This window comes from Trichomonas vaginalis, chromosome II, assembly GCF_026262505.1.
Source record: "Trichomonas vaginalis G3 chromosome II, whole genome shotgun sequence".
Taxonomy (NCBI): Eukaryota; Parabasalia; order Trichomonadida; family Trichomonadidae; genus Trichomonas; species Trichomonas vaginalis.
In genome coordinates this window covers 731,037-746,555 of record NC_067204.1, presented here as the reverse complement: position 1 = coordinate 746,555, position 15,519 = coordinate 731,037, and the positions used below count along the sequence as shown (strand labels likewise).

The 15,519-nt window shown below is 32.1% G+C and overlaps 7 protein-coding genes and 1 pseudogene across 8 annotated transcripts, besides 3 other annotated features; 6 read left to right on the top strand and 2 right to left on the bottom strand.

Moving 5' to 3' along the window:
• Window positions 1-9,745: part of a mobile genetic element that runs on past the window's edge.
• On the bottom strand, window positions 113-586 carry TVAGG3_0462100 (uncharacterized protein; the record flags this gene model as incomplete). Its single annotated transcript, XM_051235107.1, has 1 exon — window positions 113-586. One exon carries the CDS (start codon window positions 584-586, stop codon window positions 113-115), a length of 474 nt encoding a protein of 157 aa, XP_051092931.1.
• On the top strand, window positions 2,555-3,633 carry TVAGG3_0462090 (organellar and viral DNA polymerase type B; the record flags this gene model as incomplete). The annotated part of the gene is made up of 1 exon (XM_051235106.1): window positions 2,555-3,633. A coding segment is annotated over one exon (1,079 nt), but the record flags the coding sequence as incomplete, so codon positions are not given.
• TVAGG3_0462080 lies at window positions 3,848-4,422 on the top strand (annotated as a pseudogene). Its single transcript has one exon. A coding segment is annotated over exon 1 (575 nt).
• On the bottom strand, window positions 6,023-6,244 carry TVAGG3_0462070 (uncharacterized protein; the record flags this gene model as incomplete). The annotated part of the gene is made up of 1 exon (XM_051235105.1): window positions 6,023-6,244. A coding segment is annotated over one exon (222 nt), but the record flags the coding sequence as incomplete, so codon positions are not given.
• Window positions 6,746-7,240, top strand: TVAGG3_0462060 (uncharacterized protein; the record flags this gene model as incomplete). Its single annotated transcript, XM_051235104.1, has 1 exon — window positions 6,746-7,240. A coding segment is annotated over one exon (495 nt), but the record flags the coding sequence as incomplete, so codon positions are not given.
• Window positions 9,220-9,540, top strand: TVAGG3_0462050 (uncharacterized protein; the record flags this gene model as incomplete). The annotated part of the gene is made up of 1 exon (XM_051235103.1): window positions 9,220-9,540. The coding sequence occupies one exon, from the start codon at window positions 9,220-9,222 to the stop codon at window positions 9,538-9,540; it is 321 nt and encodes a 106-aa protein (XP_051092927.1).
• Window positions 9,746-10,173: 428 nt separating the features above from the next.
• Window positions 10,174-10,323: a mobile genetic element.
• Window positions 10,324-10,587: 264 nt separating this feature from the next.
• Window positions 10,588-15,519: part of a mobile genetic element that runs on past the window's edge.
• On the top strand, window positions 12,805-13,469 carry TVAGG3_0462020 (MULE transposase domain-containing protein; the record flags this gene model as incomplete). The annotated part of the gene is made up of 1 exon (XM_051235102.1): window positions 12,805-13,469. A coding segment is annotated over one exon (665 nt), but the record flags the coding sequence as incomplete, so codon positions are not given.
• TVAGG3_0462010 (MULE transposase domain-containing protein) lies at window positions 14,008-14,627 on the top strand (the record flags this gene model as incomplete). The annotated part of the gene is made up of 1 exon (XM_051235101.1): window positions 14,008-14,627. A coding segment is annotated over one exon (620 nt), but the record flags the coding sequence as incomplete, so codon positions are not given.

Below are 15,519 nucleotides of genomic sequence, written 5' to 3'. Positions count from 1 at the left end.
TGCAAAATTTCTGAAGGTATATAAAGCTTATGAAAAAGCGTATGAAAAGTTTATACATTGGGGAATTGTTGTAAAATATCGATATGAAGACTAACCAAAAATATATTTTTGCTTAAATAGCTTCAGGGTCTATTTCTTCAACCATTTCACTTCCTTCGTCAATGTCAATAGAAGCTTCTTCAACCTTTGGTAAGAATTTCTGTATAACATCTTTGTTCGTTATTGTCTTCAGAGATGAAGGATAATATTTCACATTTGTTTCACCCTTCTTATATTCTTTCTGTTCGGAAAGATTTAAAGCAATACTGAAGAAGTCAATGTTAGAGTTCTTTATGACAGTATAATGAGTATCTTTGACATTCACGAAGAAACTCTTTTGTTTCAAAACTACTGCTAACTCTTGTGAAGTATAACGTTTGCGGTCAATGACGATAGCTAATGGTCTGACATACTGACCAAACTTAGATTCTTTCACAAACTTCTTGTTAAAGATAACATTAACGTTTGAAGCACCATTGAACTCATTCTTGATGGCAGTAGCGAGAGCATTGTATGAAAAGAACTTGCAATCTTGCATGTGTTTCATTAAAATAAAAATATTAAATTATTTTGAAAAATAACTTAAAAAAATCTAATCTAATTTTTTCAAAAAAATTATTTTTTATTTCCTACTAAAGATGTATCGGAAGTTGTCTAAGTTAGAACACTCGGAAATAAAACAACTTCTTACAGAAGCTAATATAGATGTTGCAAAGCATTACGCAACAAACAAAAAGGCACTCGCTGACATCCTCAATGACTATAATGGTGCAATAAGTTATGATAGAATTCATGAGTTCATAAATGCAAGAGCATTTCCTTTAAATGACGTTGCTATTGACTTATATCATAGACGTTCAGTACCTCATGAAGTAAGAAGAGAAATGTTTGACATAACAAATGCAAACGTTGGTGAAACAAGAAGAAGAGACGACACACTGAAACAACAGAGAAGAGAGATGTTTAAAAGTGCTATAGAACAAGTTCGCAAAGCTAACGATGTCATTCGTTCCATTGACGACAAACCAAAAGAAGGTGAGAGATGGTTAAAGAAAGATGAAGAGAATAGGAAGAGAAATGTGAAGTCAGGCAATAGACTCATTGACTTTAACATCGAAGCTTTAGATGAACCAAACAGAGACTACTTACACAAACATTTCGGTAAGGTTTTCATGAGACTCTTAGAGAAGATTAAAATAAACTCACAACAGAGATGGATGGTATGTTATAAACTTGGTGGAAAGTATGAATGTTCTACGTTAAACCTCAATAATATTGGAACATTACTACATCAGCTCTTGAAGGAGAACTTTATATCAGAGATAGAAGCAAATGCTGCAGGTATTGTTGAAATGCACTATGACTTCTTCTTGACAAACATAAAGAATCTTACTGAAATAAAGATGTATGATTTAACAGAATATGAAGGCTTAACGATGTCAGATGTTAAGAAAGGAAAGCCACAGAAGCGACCATATAGAGATGAAAGCACACTGACAGAAAGACCAGAAAAGATTATTGAAAGCTCTTAACAAACAGGAGATAAACAGCATATAGAGCTTTGGAATGAAATTGGTGAAAAGAAGTTTTATAAGAAGAGAAGCGGTCAGTTCTGGAAGTATCTTTGCACATTACCTATAAATCTTGAACGCTACCAAATTTTCAATGAATTGAACAAAAGAACTGCAGCACTTATGACAGAAGACAATTGTTTCGTTTATGCTTGCATTCAGGCTGGAGTAGATGAAGAAACTATTGACCACATGAGAGAAGTCATTCGTGTTAGAGACTTTCCTCAAAGTAAAGTACAAGAAATTTCTGACGCAACAGGTATAGCATTTAATGTTACCATTGGTTATTTCAATGACTCAAGACATAATGAAATAAAGAGATACATACCAAAAGAATGTGAAACTGTTAGAACTATTGACTTACTTCTTGTTGAAGACCACTACATGCTAAACGAAAGATTACCAATGACAACATATTTCATTCGCAACTATATAGAAATTCTCAAAGCTTGTGGTGGAATGAACATTGAGAAACAAATGAAGATTTATACAAAGAGAGAGATAAATATGTAGTTCGTTATGATAGAACAACACCGTTATGGGATGTTATGAAAACATTGTGGGAGTGCAAATATTTCGAACCTATTTCTTATGGAGAACTTTTCACATATACGACTGACTTATATAAACAGAACCTTGCACCATTTAAAGATTTGACATATGCTCCAAAGTATTGTGTACAACTGAAGAAGAAAGCCGAGTCAAAAGAAGTAAATAAAAATAAGTGCAAGTTCATTCCTGAGCACGTTTTCTTTGCTGACTTTGAGTGCAGTACCGATGGCTTTCATAAAGCTTTTAACATCTGTTACGACAGTGAAGATGGTTCAGTGAGTGAAAGCATTTGGGGTCAGAACTGTGCAACAGAATTTTTGGAACGACTTCCTGACAAGAGTTTAATATATTTCCATAACCTCAGCTATGATATAAACTTCATCTTAAGACACATGACAGAAGTGAAAGGAACTCCCATCATTAAAGGTTCACGAACAATGCAAATAACTGGCTTATATAAAGGAAGGGCAATTATTATAAAAGACTCTTACAGTGTTATAAATAAGAAGCTTAAACTATTTCCTGCTATGTTTAACTTACAAACAGGACCGAAAGAAGTATTTCCATACAACTACTACAGCAGTGTTTTGTTAGCAAATGACAACAGAACTGGTGTCATTTCTGAAGCATGTAAGTTTGTAAGATATGAAACGTTCATGAAAAACATAGATTCCATCAAAGGTTGCAGAATAGATGAGAACCACTTCGACTTAGAAAAATATAGCACGTTTTACTGCAAACAAGATGTAAGAATTTTAAGAGAAGGTTTTGTAAAGTTCCGCAATGACATATTGAAAGAATTTGATTTAAACGTTTATGACTACGTTAGTATTTGTTCAATTGCTAACAAATTATTTGAGAACAGAGTGTACTTCCCGAATGGAAATTTATATGACCTCTCAAATAAACCAAGAGAATTTATTTCGAGATGCATTCAAGGTGGAAGATGTATGTTGTCAGATAACATGAAACAAAAGAGCGAAAAGAAACTCATTGCTGACTTCGACGCTGTTTCATTATATCCATCAGCAATTGCAAGATTGTATACTTTAGAAGGAATTCCAAAAGTATTGAAGGATGAGATGTTAAGCACAGAGTATCTCATGAGACATTTATTCGATGACGACCAAAAGGAACCCATTGGTGAAAAGTTTATGTCTGGCTTCTTTGTTCTCATTAAGATAACAGAGATTGGAATACATAGACACTTTCCTTTAATAGTTTGTGACCCTGAACTAAATCCAGAACTTAACGTTCCCAGAAGTTCAAACACTTGCTGTTTAATGTATGTTGACCATATAACATTACAAGACCTCATAAAATATCAAGGTGTCAAATGTGAAGTGTTGCAAGGATACTATTACGATGGAAACAGAGATATTAGAATAAGAGATGAAGTTAAAGAAGTTTTTGAGTTAAGGTTAAAGTATAAGAAAGAAGGAAATCCTTTGCAAGAAAATATAAAGCTCATTCTGAACAGTATTTATGGCAAAACTATTCTATCTCCTATTGAGTCAAAAATAACCATAGTAAATGACAAAGATGCTATAAGATATGCCATCAGAAACTACAACCATATAGTGAAGTTCGAAGGTTTGGATGGTTCAGATAAAACTATTTTCAAGCTAACGAAAAGCATTTGCAGACACTTTAACTTCTGTCCACTTGGTGTTAATATTCTATCTATGTCGAAGAGAATAATGTGTGAAGTATTCTGTACTGCTGAAGATATGGGACTTCAAATATTTTACCAGGACTGTGATAGCATGCATATTTTCAATGAAGACATACCAAAGCTTGCAGCAGAGTTTAAGAAGAGATACGGTCGCAAACTTATAGGAAAGAACCTTGGTCAATTTCATTCTGACTTCGCAGAAATAACACCTGGAAAACAAAGTTTAGCATACAAGTCAATATTTTGTGGAAAGAAGACTTACATAGACTTACTCACTAACGATTTAAATGAAGTTGCATTCCATGCACGTTGCAAAGGTGTCAAACAAGACGTCCTTGCTTTAACAGCAAATGAAATGTTTCCTGAAGCTATACAATGCTATTACAATGAAGATAAGAACATTCACATACCTGTTGGAACATATGACAAAGACTCTGAGTTCAGTTTAATGAAACTTTACAAAGCACTTATGACGGTCAAGAGATTGGATTTGACTTATGTAAGTCTTCTAGTCCTTGCTTTGCTGAAAAGTTTAACTTCTCAATAACGACTAAAACAAGCTTTATTCGTAAGTTGAAGTTCTGAGGTCATTTATTTTTGTCAGCAATGAGGTCATTCGTGATAAAAATAATGAGGTCATATATTTTTGTCATTTATGTATAACCATTGTCTCTCTTAAACTTTGCAATAGACAGCTTTGTTCTTCTTCCTTCTACATCTGTAATGTTTATATAATCTTTGTTATACTGTCTTAAGACATTCATTCGTCTGTATTGAGTTCCCATGAAATAGTAAAAGGCATCTTCACTTGGGACATAGTAGTAGTTCTCTAACGTGTGATATGAGTATTGTATAATTTCAACAGCGTCTTCAGGAAGAGAGTCAACAATGTCAAACCAATAGCCATTTGAACCAGAAATATTTCTCATGTTTTCTCTTCTTGTCGTCCATCTTAAGTTCGAGATATGAAAGTCTCCTCTGTCTCTGTTTATATGGTCTACTTCACGAAGTCCTTCAGGGTTCGGAATGAAAGTTTCTGCAACTATTCTATGTTTCATCAGCTTGTGTTTGTTTAAATTTACACAAATATAACCATCTCCTTGGTCAAACTCACTAACAACTCTTTTATTGCTTATACGTCTAATTGGATAAGGGTACTCTGAAAAGATTTCATAGTCATTGTCATGTTCGAGTGTTTGCCAATGTCCTTCACCTTCCATGCCTTTCACTCAAATAAAATTTTCAGAAAAAAATAAAACTAGCGTAGATTTTACAATACTGCGATGGTAGAGTTTAAGAGTTGTGCTTCAATGTAGAGACAGTCCTTATGGTCTGGAGGTAAGAACACTGGGCAGTTATGGTCATGAGTGGAGAACATGTCTATCCAAAACTCACGATTGAAGCCAGTTAATTTATAGTATTTAGGGTTAGGAAGTGGTGAAGTTCTTGTATGACCAATGAACTCATTTTCAACTCCCTTACTTAAGTTTGAATATAATATAGCTTGCTTTCTATCCCAAATGCCAGGTGTTACAATCTTTGAAAATTCATTTTTCCTCGGAAGCATTGCATCATAATTGAAAACATTCTTGAAATCATCATTGGTTCAGAGATTTGAAATCTTATACGTAATGGATTTTTTTCTTTTAGCTACTTCATTGAATGGTGAGAATACAAAACTGACAGTCATGAGTTCCATCTTCATTTTCATTAAATTCATAATGAAAGTCTATAAGTTGTGGCTGACTACCTTCTTCTTTCAGTTGTGCAAGAAACTCACGTAAAGGCTGTAAAGTTTGTACTTCAATGTTGAACTTTTTCTCGAACATTCATTAAATGAAATCATACATTGCAACAATGTTGTATCGTCTTTAAAGTATTTGTATATGTGAATGTTTTGGGCGCTTAAAGACTGTTCGTCATTTTCTATCTCGACTTGAAGTATAAAGTCAACCTTTCTGAAAGCACGTGTTATATACATAGATGTTATGCCAATGTACTTCTCTTCATTTATGTTCACAATCCAGTCTGTTGGAAACTTAAACGTTACTCTGTTCCCCTTTATTTTGACGTCAGGGTTTTCACTACTGAACGCAACAGATAAAGGTATTTGTCTATACATTTAATTCGGATAAAAATAAACCATTTACTCTTTCTTTGCTTCAGCTTCTTTAGCTTTTGCTTCAGCTTCTTCTCTAGCTTTCTTCGCCAGCAAACGTGGGTTCTTTTGTCTTCCAGCAGCTAATGCAGCAAGTTGTTTTTCACTAAGTTTTCTCTTTGGTCTCTCTGGCTTTTGTTCTTGTTTTTGTTCCTTCAGTTCGGATAAAATTTGCTCACGAATTTCTTTCTTCAATGCTTCAACATCTATGACCCCTTGGGTCTTGTCCGTAGGGCTTGTCTGAGTCATTTGACTGCAGATAAAAAACAAAATTAAAACTTTAACCGATGTAAAATGAGCTTGTCAAAATCAGAGCGAGAGTCTATTATATTAAATGACGCAAGAGGAATACAACATCCTTTCTATTACGTAAGTCAGAGTAAAGATGGTAAAATATACGTAAGAAAAAGAAAGGTTCCATTAGCGAATGCAGAAAGCGACAACATTAAGGTGTATGGCAAGGGTGAAGTCCACGAAGCCCATATAAAACCTTCTGTTCAAACTGAGAAAAGAACAGAAGAAAAGAAGCCAGATGTACTTTCAATAACGAACCAAGAGCTTATTGCAAAGTTCGTGAATTTCATTGAAAAACAAACCGAGTCAAAGAACCCTGACCCACCAGTGAAAGAAGTTGAGACAAAAGAGAATGTACAGTTCATTGAAAATGTCAAGAAACAACTTCCACCACGAATGCCAAGAAGAAGAGTGAGAATAATGAAGTAAATAGATATTTTTATCCGAAGTAAATACATGCAGAACGAACAGTTAAACGAATTTACTCCAGCAGAGCATATTCATCAGATTCGCTCATATTTCGATATCATAGACAATGCAGTTCAAATTGGTGACACTAATAGAAAATATTCTGACGCAAAGATTCCATCACAACCTGGAACTGCTAAAGATAACACATGGGTAACATTCAATCTCTCACCTCCTGGTGAAAATATGTTGGACCTTTACAATACATTCATTACGTATAAAATGGAAGGTCAATTTATTGTAGATAAAGAAATTGGTTCAGGTTCCAATAAAACAAACCCACCAGGATTTTGGATTGGTTTCGATGACGCTTTCTATGCAGTTGCTGGATATCAAATCCTTGCAAATGGTCGTATCGTATATTCTCAAGACAACGCAAGAGAAGAAGCATATATAACTTCAAACTCACAAACTACCGAACAAATAAAGAAAGTAGATGTTTTCTCAAAGACTCGACATGAAGATGTATGGAGTCATTCGGGAACATGCAGAACAGGACAAATTGTTAGTGGTCCAATTACAGCAGGAAAATCATTTGATTTTAAGCTTCGTTTAAGAATTCCTGTTAGAAGATTCCTTCCATTAGAAGCTATTCGATTTATTCCAGCTTTTGCAGGAAACATTCAGCTTAAAGTAAAGTTCAGTAGCGACGCCTTACAATGCACATCTATATCTGTAAATGATATCATTGCTTTCAATCCAACTCTTAAAGTTGCATTTGCTTCAGATTCAAATCCACCGACAAATAAATTTGTTCCATGGAATGAACCATTCACTATGATAACGAAGGCAGTAGAAGCTAGTGGAACAGTTACTATTACAACTGTAACCCAGCAACTATTTCGAACAAAGATGGATTTTAATGAATGTTTCATTCATCCAAAGTCATTCTCTTTAGACCCTAACATTTATACAGAACTTGTAGAACATTATACAAACGAGGCTTTATGTTTTCCTGTTAAAGTTATGGATTGGATTCCTATGGACGGTTCATTCTCAAAGAATACAGATAGTTCAAGTGCAACATTTACAGCAGCTTATACGCCTATTAATGTTAAAAGTATTTGGGCACTATTTAGAAAGAAAGACAACTATTATGTTAATTTTGAGAACCCTAAGTTTAAATATCTTCAGCTTTCCATGGGAGCTTATGGAAATATGCCTGCAGAACCTGAAAAATCATATGGACCTGTATTTTATGAAATGGTTGCGAACGCCTGCAATACAAACAATGATATGATAGGATTTAATGAAGATGTTATGAGGTCATTGGTGGATGATGGTAGTGTGGAACATAAATGGGATAGCTATGACAACACACATTTCTTATGTGGTTTTCCAACAGAAGTGGACTTTTGCTTCCAGCAAGGTCAAACATCTACTGCTCCAATAACATACAAATTGTCTGTTAAAGGACCTATTGAACTAGCAACTGAAAATGTACCAAAGCCACTTATTGGATTTATGAGGGATTGTTGCTTTGCCATTCAGGTGCGTGCTAATGGAATCCCAATAATAAGATTAGATGACTATAACTTAGCTACGGACGACAGTGAGGAATAAAGGATGAACGTTTATTTTTAAAGCTTATAAATGAGTTCTTCATCAAGCTCTCGTGAACCTTCACCATCTATGAAACAAACTTTACCAAACGATTATGGAGCACCTATTGAATATTTCTTACGAGCTGCACAATGGCAAAGAGCAGTCTCACCAAGGTTAGGTGTTCCACCAGCTCCTGTCAAAAATAGCATTTGGTCAAGTCCTTATATAAAATATGGTCTCCCACTAGGTTTGCTAGCTACAGCAGGAGCAGTTATGATGTTGAAAAGAAATAAAGCAAATGTTGTAAATAATACTGAAGTAGCTGAAGTTAAACAAACTCCAACACCTTCAATGACTCCTGAACCTATGGAAGTACAAACTCCTGTTCAAAAGTCAACTCCTAAACCGACTCCAACATTTAAACCAGAACCTACTCCTCAAATAAATCGTAAAACTCCTGCGTTTCCTTACTGAAAAAATAACGTTATTTTTATTTAATATTAAAATTTTTATTTGATTGAAATGACAAATAAAGTCACTGAAGCAATGAAACAAAAGTTTTTGGTAGAATACATTAAATCAGGAACTATTCCAGAAGGTTTTTACATTCATACTATGAAGGATGGTAGAGTTCAGTTTAGAAAGATAAAGCAACCATTAGATAGAGAAGGTATATTAAGGAAGATTAAACTTCATGAGGACAACATTGCTGAACTTAAGAAGAAGTTAGAAGAGTTGGATAAAGGAAGAGAGTTATAAAGCAATGAATTCAACAGGGTGAAAAAAGAGGTGAAAAAAGAGGTGAGATCTCACCACTTCACCTAAATTTAAATGGATGTTTTCATACGTGTGGGAGTGGTGATATCATTTATTTTTATTTTATTTTTTATTTTATTTTTTATTTTATTTTTATATAAATGACGAAAACTATTGAGATAACAAACTACAACGGTCATGAGTTCAAGAATTTGTTCTTCGTTCCTCGTGAAAATACATTCTATCAGATACGAGGGAGAAAGGGTAAAGTTAGTTTGAGCGTTTATGACTACAAGCATAATGGAAAGTTTATACAAGCATATGATACAAACGGTAAGCGTGTTTCATTAGCTTTGTCAAAACTTACAGGTATAAACTATGACAGTGATTTTGACCTATATGAAGAAGAAAGTGAGTCAGAAGATTATGAGCTGTTATATGAAGCACAGCAATGGGAGGAGTTGCAATACTTTTGTAAGTGAGAACGTTTATTTTTACAGTAGTGAAGTCGTTTGTGAAAACGTTAGTGAAGTGAAGTGGTTGGCGGCTTTATAAATATTTAAGGTTAAGTTGGTGTTGTCGTTTGTGTTGTAAAATATACGTTAACGGTTTTGTAAAGTGTCAAATTCACATATCATGGGTAAGGAGGCGCGCAGTGCCTCCGTACCCATGATATGTATACTAACTTACAAATGAGTGAAAACTAACTCATTAGAGTTGTGTTGCTTTGATTTCTCTCATCAGAAGATGAGAGATACCAGAACAAAACAACTCTAATCAAACTTTCTACACAACTCAGCACAGTATCAATGCAAAGTAATGCGTCTGTATCGTTAACAAGCAAAGTTGTTTCGGGTCCTTCCATTTTGGAAGAATTCGGAACAACTGTGCGAATTGATAGTGTAAACCCATATACATGAAAGCGTGCATGCATAAAGACAGGTATTGTCAGCAATGACTACCTGCCCAGCTATGAGTGATCAGAGAATTACCATCTCAGGCTTTTTGAGAACGTTTCAGCCAGGACCCTCGTATATTGACTGTGAGAAAGGCATCCTTTATCTGAAATAGATGCTTTTCCAACAATCAAATTCGAAGATCTTCGACGTTGTTGTAAAAAGAGAAGGAGAAGGAAAGAAGAGGAAGGAGAGGAAGAAGGAAAGGAAAAGAAGAAGAAGAAAAAAGAAAAAAAAGAAGGACATATTAAATATAATGCGCACTTAATAGTGCCGAGGCGGCGGAGCCGCCGAGGCGCGATTTTTTTGACCCTATATTACCGCACGGCAATGTTTTTCTCGATTTTGTACAGCCCTATAATCAATATACATAAATATATATTCTTATACTTCCACTAGATAGATTAATAAGATTATCTATATGATATTGCTATTAAAAGAGTTTATTATATAAAAAATTCCTCCAATTGGTGTTTCTTAACATATTATTGAGATGTAAAGAATATACTCATAGATATCTAATAGATTTGATATTCTTTATTCCCATAATGAAGATAATTTTTTAAAAAAATGGGTAAAAAAAGGGGTTGGCGTCCTAAGGCGTCCTAGTGTAAATTTCTCAAAATTGTGATATTTACATCACATTTTTGAGAGGTTTATGGGCGTCCTAAGGGAAAATTGAATAGCTAGGGCGTCCCGAATTTTCATTCTAAGATTTAAATATATTATATACTTAAGTATAATACAAGCAATATAAAAATTAAATTTTTATTATGTTAACTTATAAGAAATTTTTTTGAATTATCGTTGATTTATTGTAATCTTTCCAGGCTATACTTTTGAAATCAACTTTACCTGTCATACGCATTAATGTAGTAGATGTCCAGGTGTAGCTATTATATCCCAGCAACATTGGTATTTTATCATTGTAAGATATCAAAATGAAGCGCTTTTTCAGATATAATTTTTCGTAAATTTTTCAAAAATAAGATGGTAAAAAAGCCTCGACTTGCTCGAAAAATAACAATTTTTTTACTTGTAAAAATAACCCTTTTACAGCATGGGCAGCTATTCAATCACTATTTCTTTTTCTAAAAGTATATTTTTCAAAAAAAATTAAGATCAAATTCGACAATTTCTTGATGAAAGCAAAAATATTACACATACTTCTAGATGCATGGGATAAAATATGCAATTATTCAATCAATTCGCATGATTTGAAAAAAAAAATCTAAATTTGATAAAAATGTAGAAATTTTTTATTTTTAACTTGAGATTCGATTTTTTTGATCCAATTTGTGAATTTTTTTTGATCGGAATTTCAATTAATTTGTTGATCAAAAATGACCTCACAATGTTTGATCATAAGTGAAGTCATCTTCATGGGTATTTAGAAATTCCAAGAGAAATTGCTTATTTCTCGCAGATGTAATATCTGAGAAAATCGAATTTAAATATTCATAGAAACCCAAATCATTCTCCGGTTCGAATAATTCATCTGTTGCTTTTTCTGTTTTTTCTATGAATTTTAATAATTTGATTAATAAATCTTCATCAGGAAGAATTATTGCTGCATTTGTGATAAAATTCCATATTGAGGTAATATGGCAATAATTACATTTATAAAATGTAATTTTATCCAAAATTTTTTGGCAAATTCGCATAATAGCATTAATATTTGAAGCTGAGATTAAACCTGTGATTACTTCTGTAACTTTTGGAAAATCATCGCAATTTAATATCTCTTTATATTGAATTGAGAAATAAAAAAAATCAAATGGATTCATTTCTTCAATTTCAAGGAGATTGTAAAAATTGATAGAAGTGTTATTGCAACAAATTGTATTTGCAGCAAAAAATATCATTTGCTCGATTCCATTTTTGGAATAAATTTGCTGGAACAATGTTAAATTAAAACAGTTGCTTAATTTTTCTTCATTGTTTTCATAAAAAAGTAACAAGTTTGCAACTGAAATTTCAAAATTTTGATAATTGCCAGTTATTTCAGTAAATATATATATTTGCTTTTCTTCATCTAAAAATGGCAAATATTGATTTGCAATATTAACTAAAGTTTGGGATAAATTGTTCCAGTTTGATTTTACAATTTGTGAGCACATTATGTAATATGTAAATTTATCCGCTTTGTAGGAATTTAAAATTGTTTGTTGTTCTGTTTCAGTTAAATTACTGAATTTTTCAAGATTAATATTGTGATAAAAAATAGAATCCTTGAAACATTCTGATATCTTTTCAATGTTTAAAACGGATGCTAAAAAATGTAAAAGAACTTCATCAGTCACTGTGATTTTTTTGAAAAATTTATCCCAATTCAAGCATCCAATTGATCTTTCTGTCATTGTACTTATGCATTGATAAAGTTGATTTAATGAATCCGAAGAATAATCATTATGCTTGACTAGTTGAGTTAGTTGATACAGACTGTCGTCAGCCATTTTAAAAAAATGAATAAAATTGTATAGTAAATTATATTTGTGAAATTTGTGACGCTACATTCAATCTAAGACCAATATCTCAAAGAATTCCTCATTTAAGTATTACTTTTCATTGTTTTTTAAAAAATATCTTTGCTTATTTGTTCACTTTTTTGACATTTATTATATGCTTTTTATCATATTTCCGATGATATGAATATATATTCTATATAAGAATGACGCTACATTCAATCTAAGACCAATATCTCAAAGAATTCCTCATTTAAGTATTACTTTTCATTTTTGATTCAATTTTCGAACGGTTTTCGTAAATTTTGCATCATTTCATTTTTTAATGGGAAAATCATCTATATTTAATCAAAAAAGAGCAAACTTTACAGACGAAAATAAAATATTTATCAGGGAACAATCTGATAAATACCAAAAATCAACATCGAGAGATGAAAAAACGAATATAATCAAACAAGTTCTTCAATATTTTAATATTAAATACGCCGAAAATGAATCTAAAGCTGTCAGAAGATATTTTAGTTATATTGCAGTTAAAAATATTCCCGCAGTTACTGGAAAATATCCTGATACAATTGTTCGCAAAGATATGCTTTATTCGCATGATCATACAAATATTATTAATTCAAATAATATTGAACGTTACTACCGTTGCATCGATCATTCTTGTCAAGCACGTTATTTAGTTAAAATTGAGAACAGTTCAGTTTCCGAAGATTTACAAAAGGAACATATACCCGAATGCAGACAATTTAAAAAGTTACAAAATGAAAAAAATGATCTTCATAAATCAATGACTCTGACAGAAATATACAATAAGGCAATGGCAAAATTTTCTGAAGACAACGGCACTTTTCAGCAGATTAAAAAATTTATGACAGAACTTGCTGTTGGTACTGATGAAAACCCATTAATTAAAGATTCATTGGTCAGGGAAGTTTATAATAAGTCCAGAAAATTTTCTGTTGGAGAAAAAATTACAGACGATGAAATTGCTAATTTTTGTTTAATAAATGGCGAGCAGTTTTTCATTGGCCATGATTTTCAAGCAAATTGTGAGACGATGTTTTTTGGTTTTGAGAAGGCAATTCAATTTGCAAAAGAAGCCACAGATTTATTTTGCGATGGAACTTTTAAAATTACACCAAAACATTTTCAAAAAGGACAGATGCTAACAATTATGATTTGTGAACCTTCAACAAATCAATATCTACCACTTTTATTTATATTCATGAAAAACCGCACATTTGAATCTTATAAGAAGGCATTTGAATATATTTTTACTGTCAAGGGTATTCAATTTTCAAAGCTAATTCAAATTCATTGTGATTTTGAAAAGGGAATGATAGAGGCACTTCAACAAATTTTCCCTAAAGTCCGTATAATTGGATGCCTATTTCATTTCAAACAAGCTTTACACAGGAAACTTGTAGCACTTTATACAAAAAATTTCAATACTTTACAAAATTCTTTATTTAAGCTATATTCTATTACTCCATTCATGTCTCATGAAGAATTTGTACTTACAATGCATATAATTAATCAAAATAAAGTTGATTCGATCAAAGATTATATTGATTATTTCAACAAAGTTTGGTTGCCGCACTACAATTTAATATCTCAATATAATAATGCAACTGCAATATTCACTAATGATTGCCTCGAGAGTATGCATTCAGAATTTTCTTCGTTAAAACATCCAAACATTTATGAAGCTATTAAGAAGATATCTCAAATCCAATTAGATAAATATAACGCCATCAAAAATAACCAGAAGATCGAGCGCCATATAAAAACCGTTATCACTGATAGCTACAAAAATTATATTCTTGACTGCTTTCAAAAAGAACTTGAGAAAACAATTTTTTCTATCAAACAATACAACGTAAGTGATCTTTCTTTGGCTCAGAACGAGATTTCTCCATATGGTTCCATAGAATCGAGTTCATTGTTCGAAAATATTCCAGTTCATGATGCAGATATACTCAAATCGATCGATCTAACAGATAAAGATACAATGATCACTAAGTTTATTAATGAAAAAAGAGAAAAAATTATGGCATTATTTAATGAAACATTAAATCATCCAGATTTTAATTCATCCACTCCAATTCAAACTAATTTTGAGCAAGCCGATACAAATCAAGGTTCAGATGCTCCAATTCGCTCCGAAAATTCAAATATTGCAGACTCTACAGATTTAGAACCAGAAAATCAAAACCATCCTTCTACAAATCAAATGTCTAGTAATCTAGAACATAAGCTGGACCTTCTTGATCATATTGAAAAACAATTATCGAAAATGCGCTCGTTATTGGGAATTCTTCCTACTACAAATGCTATTGTTGGGCCGTCAAAACAAGTTTCAGTTAATAGCAAGCAAAATTCTGAAAAAAATAAGAAAAAATCTTCCATAACAACAAAATCAAACAATAAAAAACAAAATTCATCCGACAATCCTCCTAAACGTAAAGCTCCTATTTCGGAAAGGATTCTCAGCGATAATAACTTATATTTTCAAGTTCATCGAAAGAGATCGAAAAGCAAACGTTCCACATCTACAGAGAAAAAGAATTGATATATGAAGTCTAATTCCTTTTATAACTACTATATTTTTATTCTTATGACTAAAAAATAATATATTATTTAACAATTTTCATTTTTTTCTTTTAACAATTTCGTTTTATTTCCATTTATTGTTAAATGATTTTTAGCATACACCTTTCTTTGTTCATCTTCTAAATACAATTTATTTTTTCTTAGATATAATTCTATTCATTCAATTCGATCGTCATTTTTCAGTACATGATCGTAATTTTCAATTATTGATCGCGATTTTACTTCAGAATTTGTTCGCAATATTGCTTATCAAAATTATATCTCTATTCTCTCATTTCTGTTTAGTCAATATCATTACACTCCTATTGTCTAATAACATGCTATTAATTTTCTTAAAATTAAAAAAAAATATCAACTTTTAAAAACAGAAACTTAACATCCTTAGGTCAATGGATTTTGATGTGAGATACATTTAATCTGT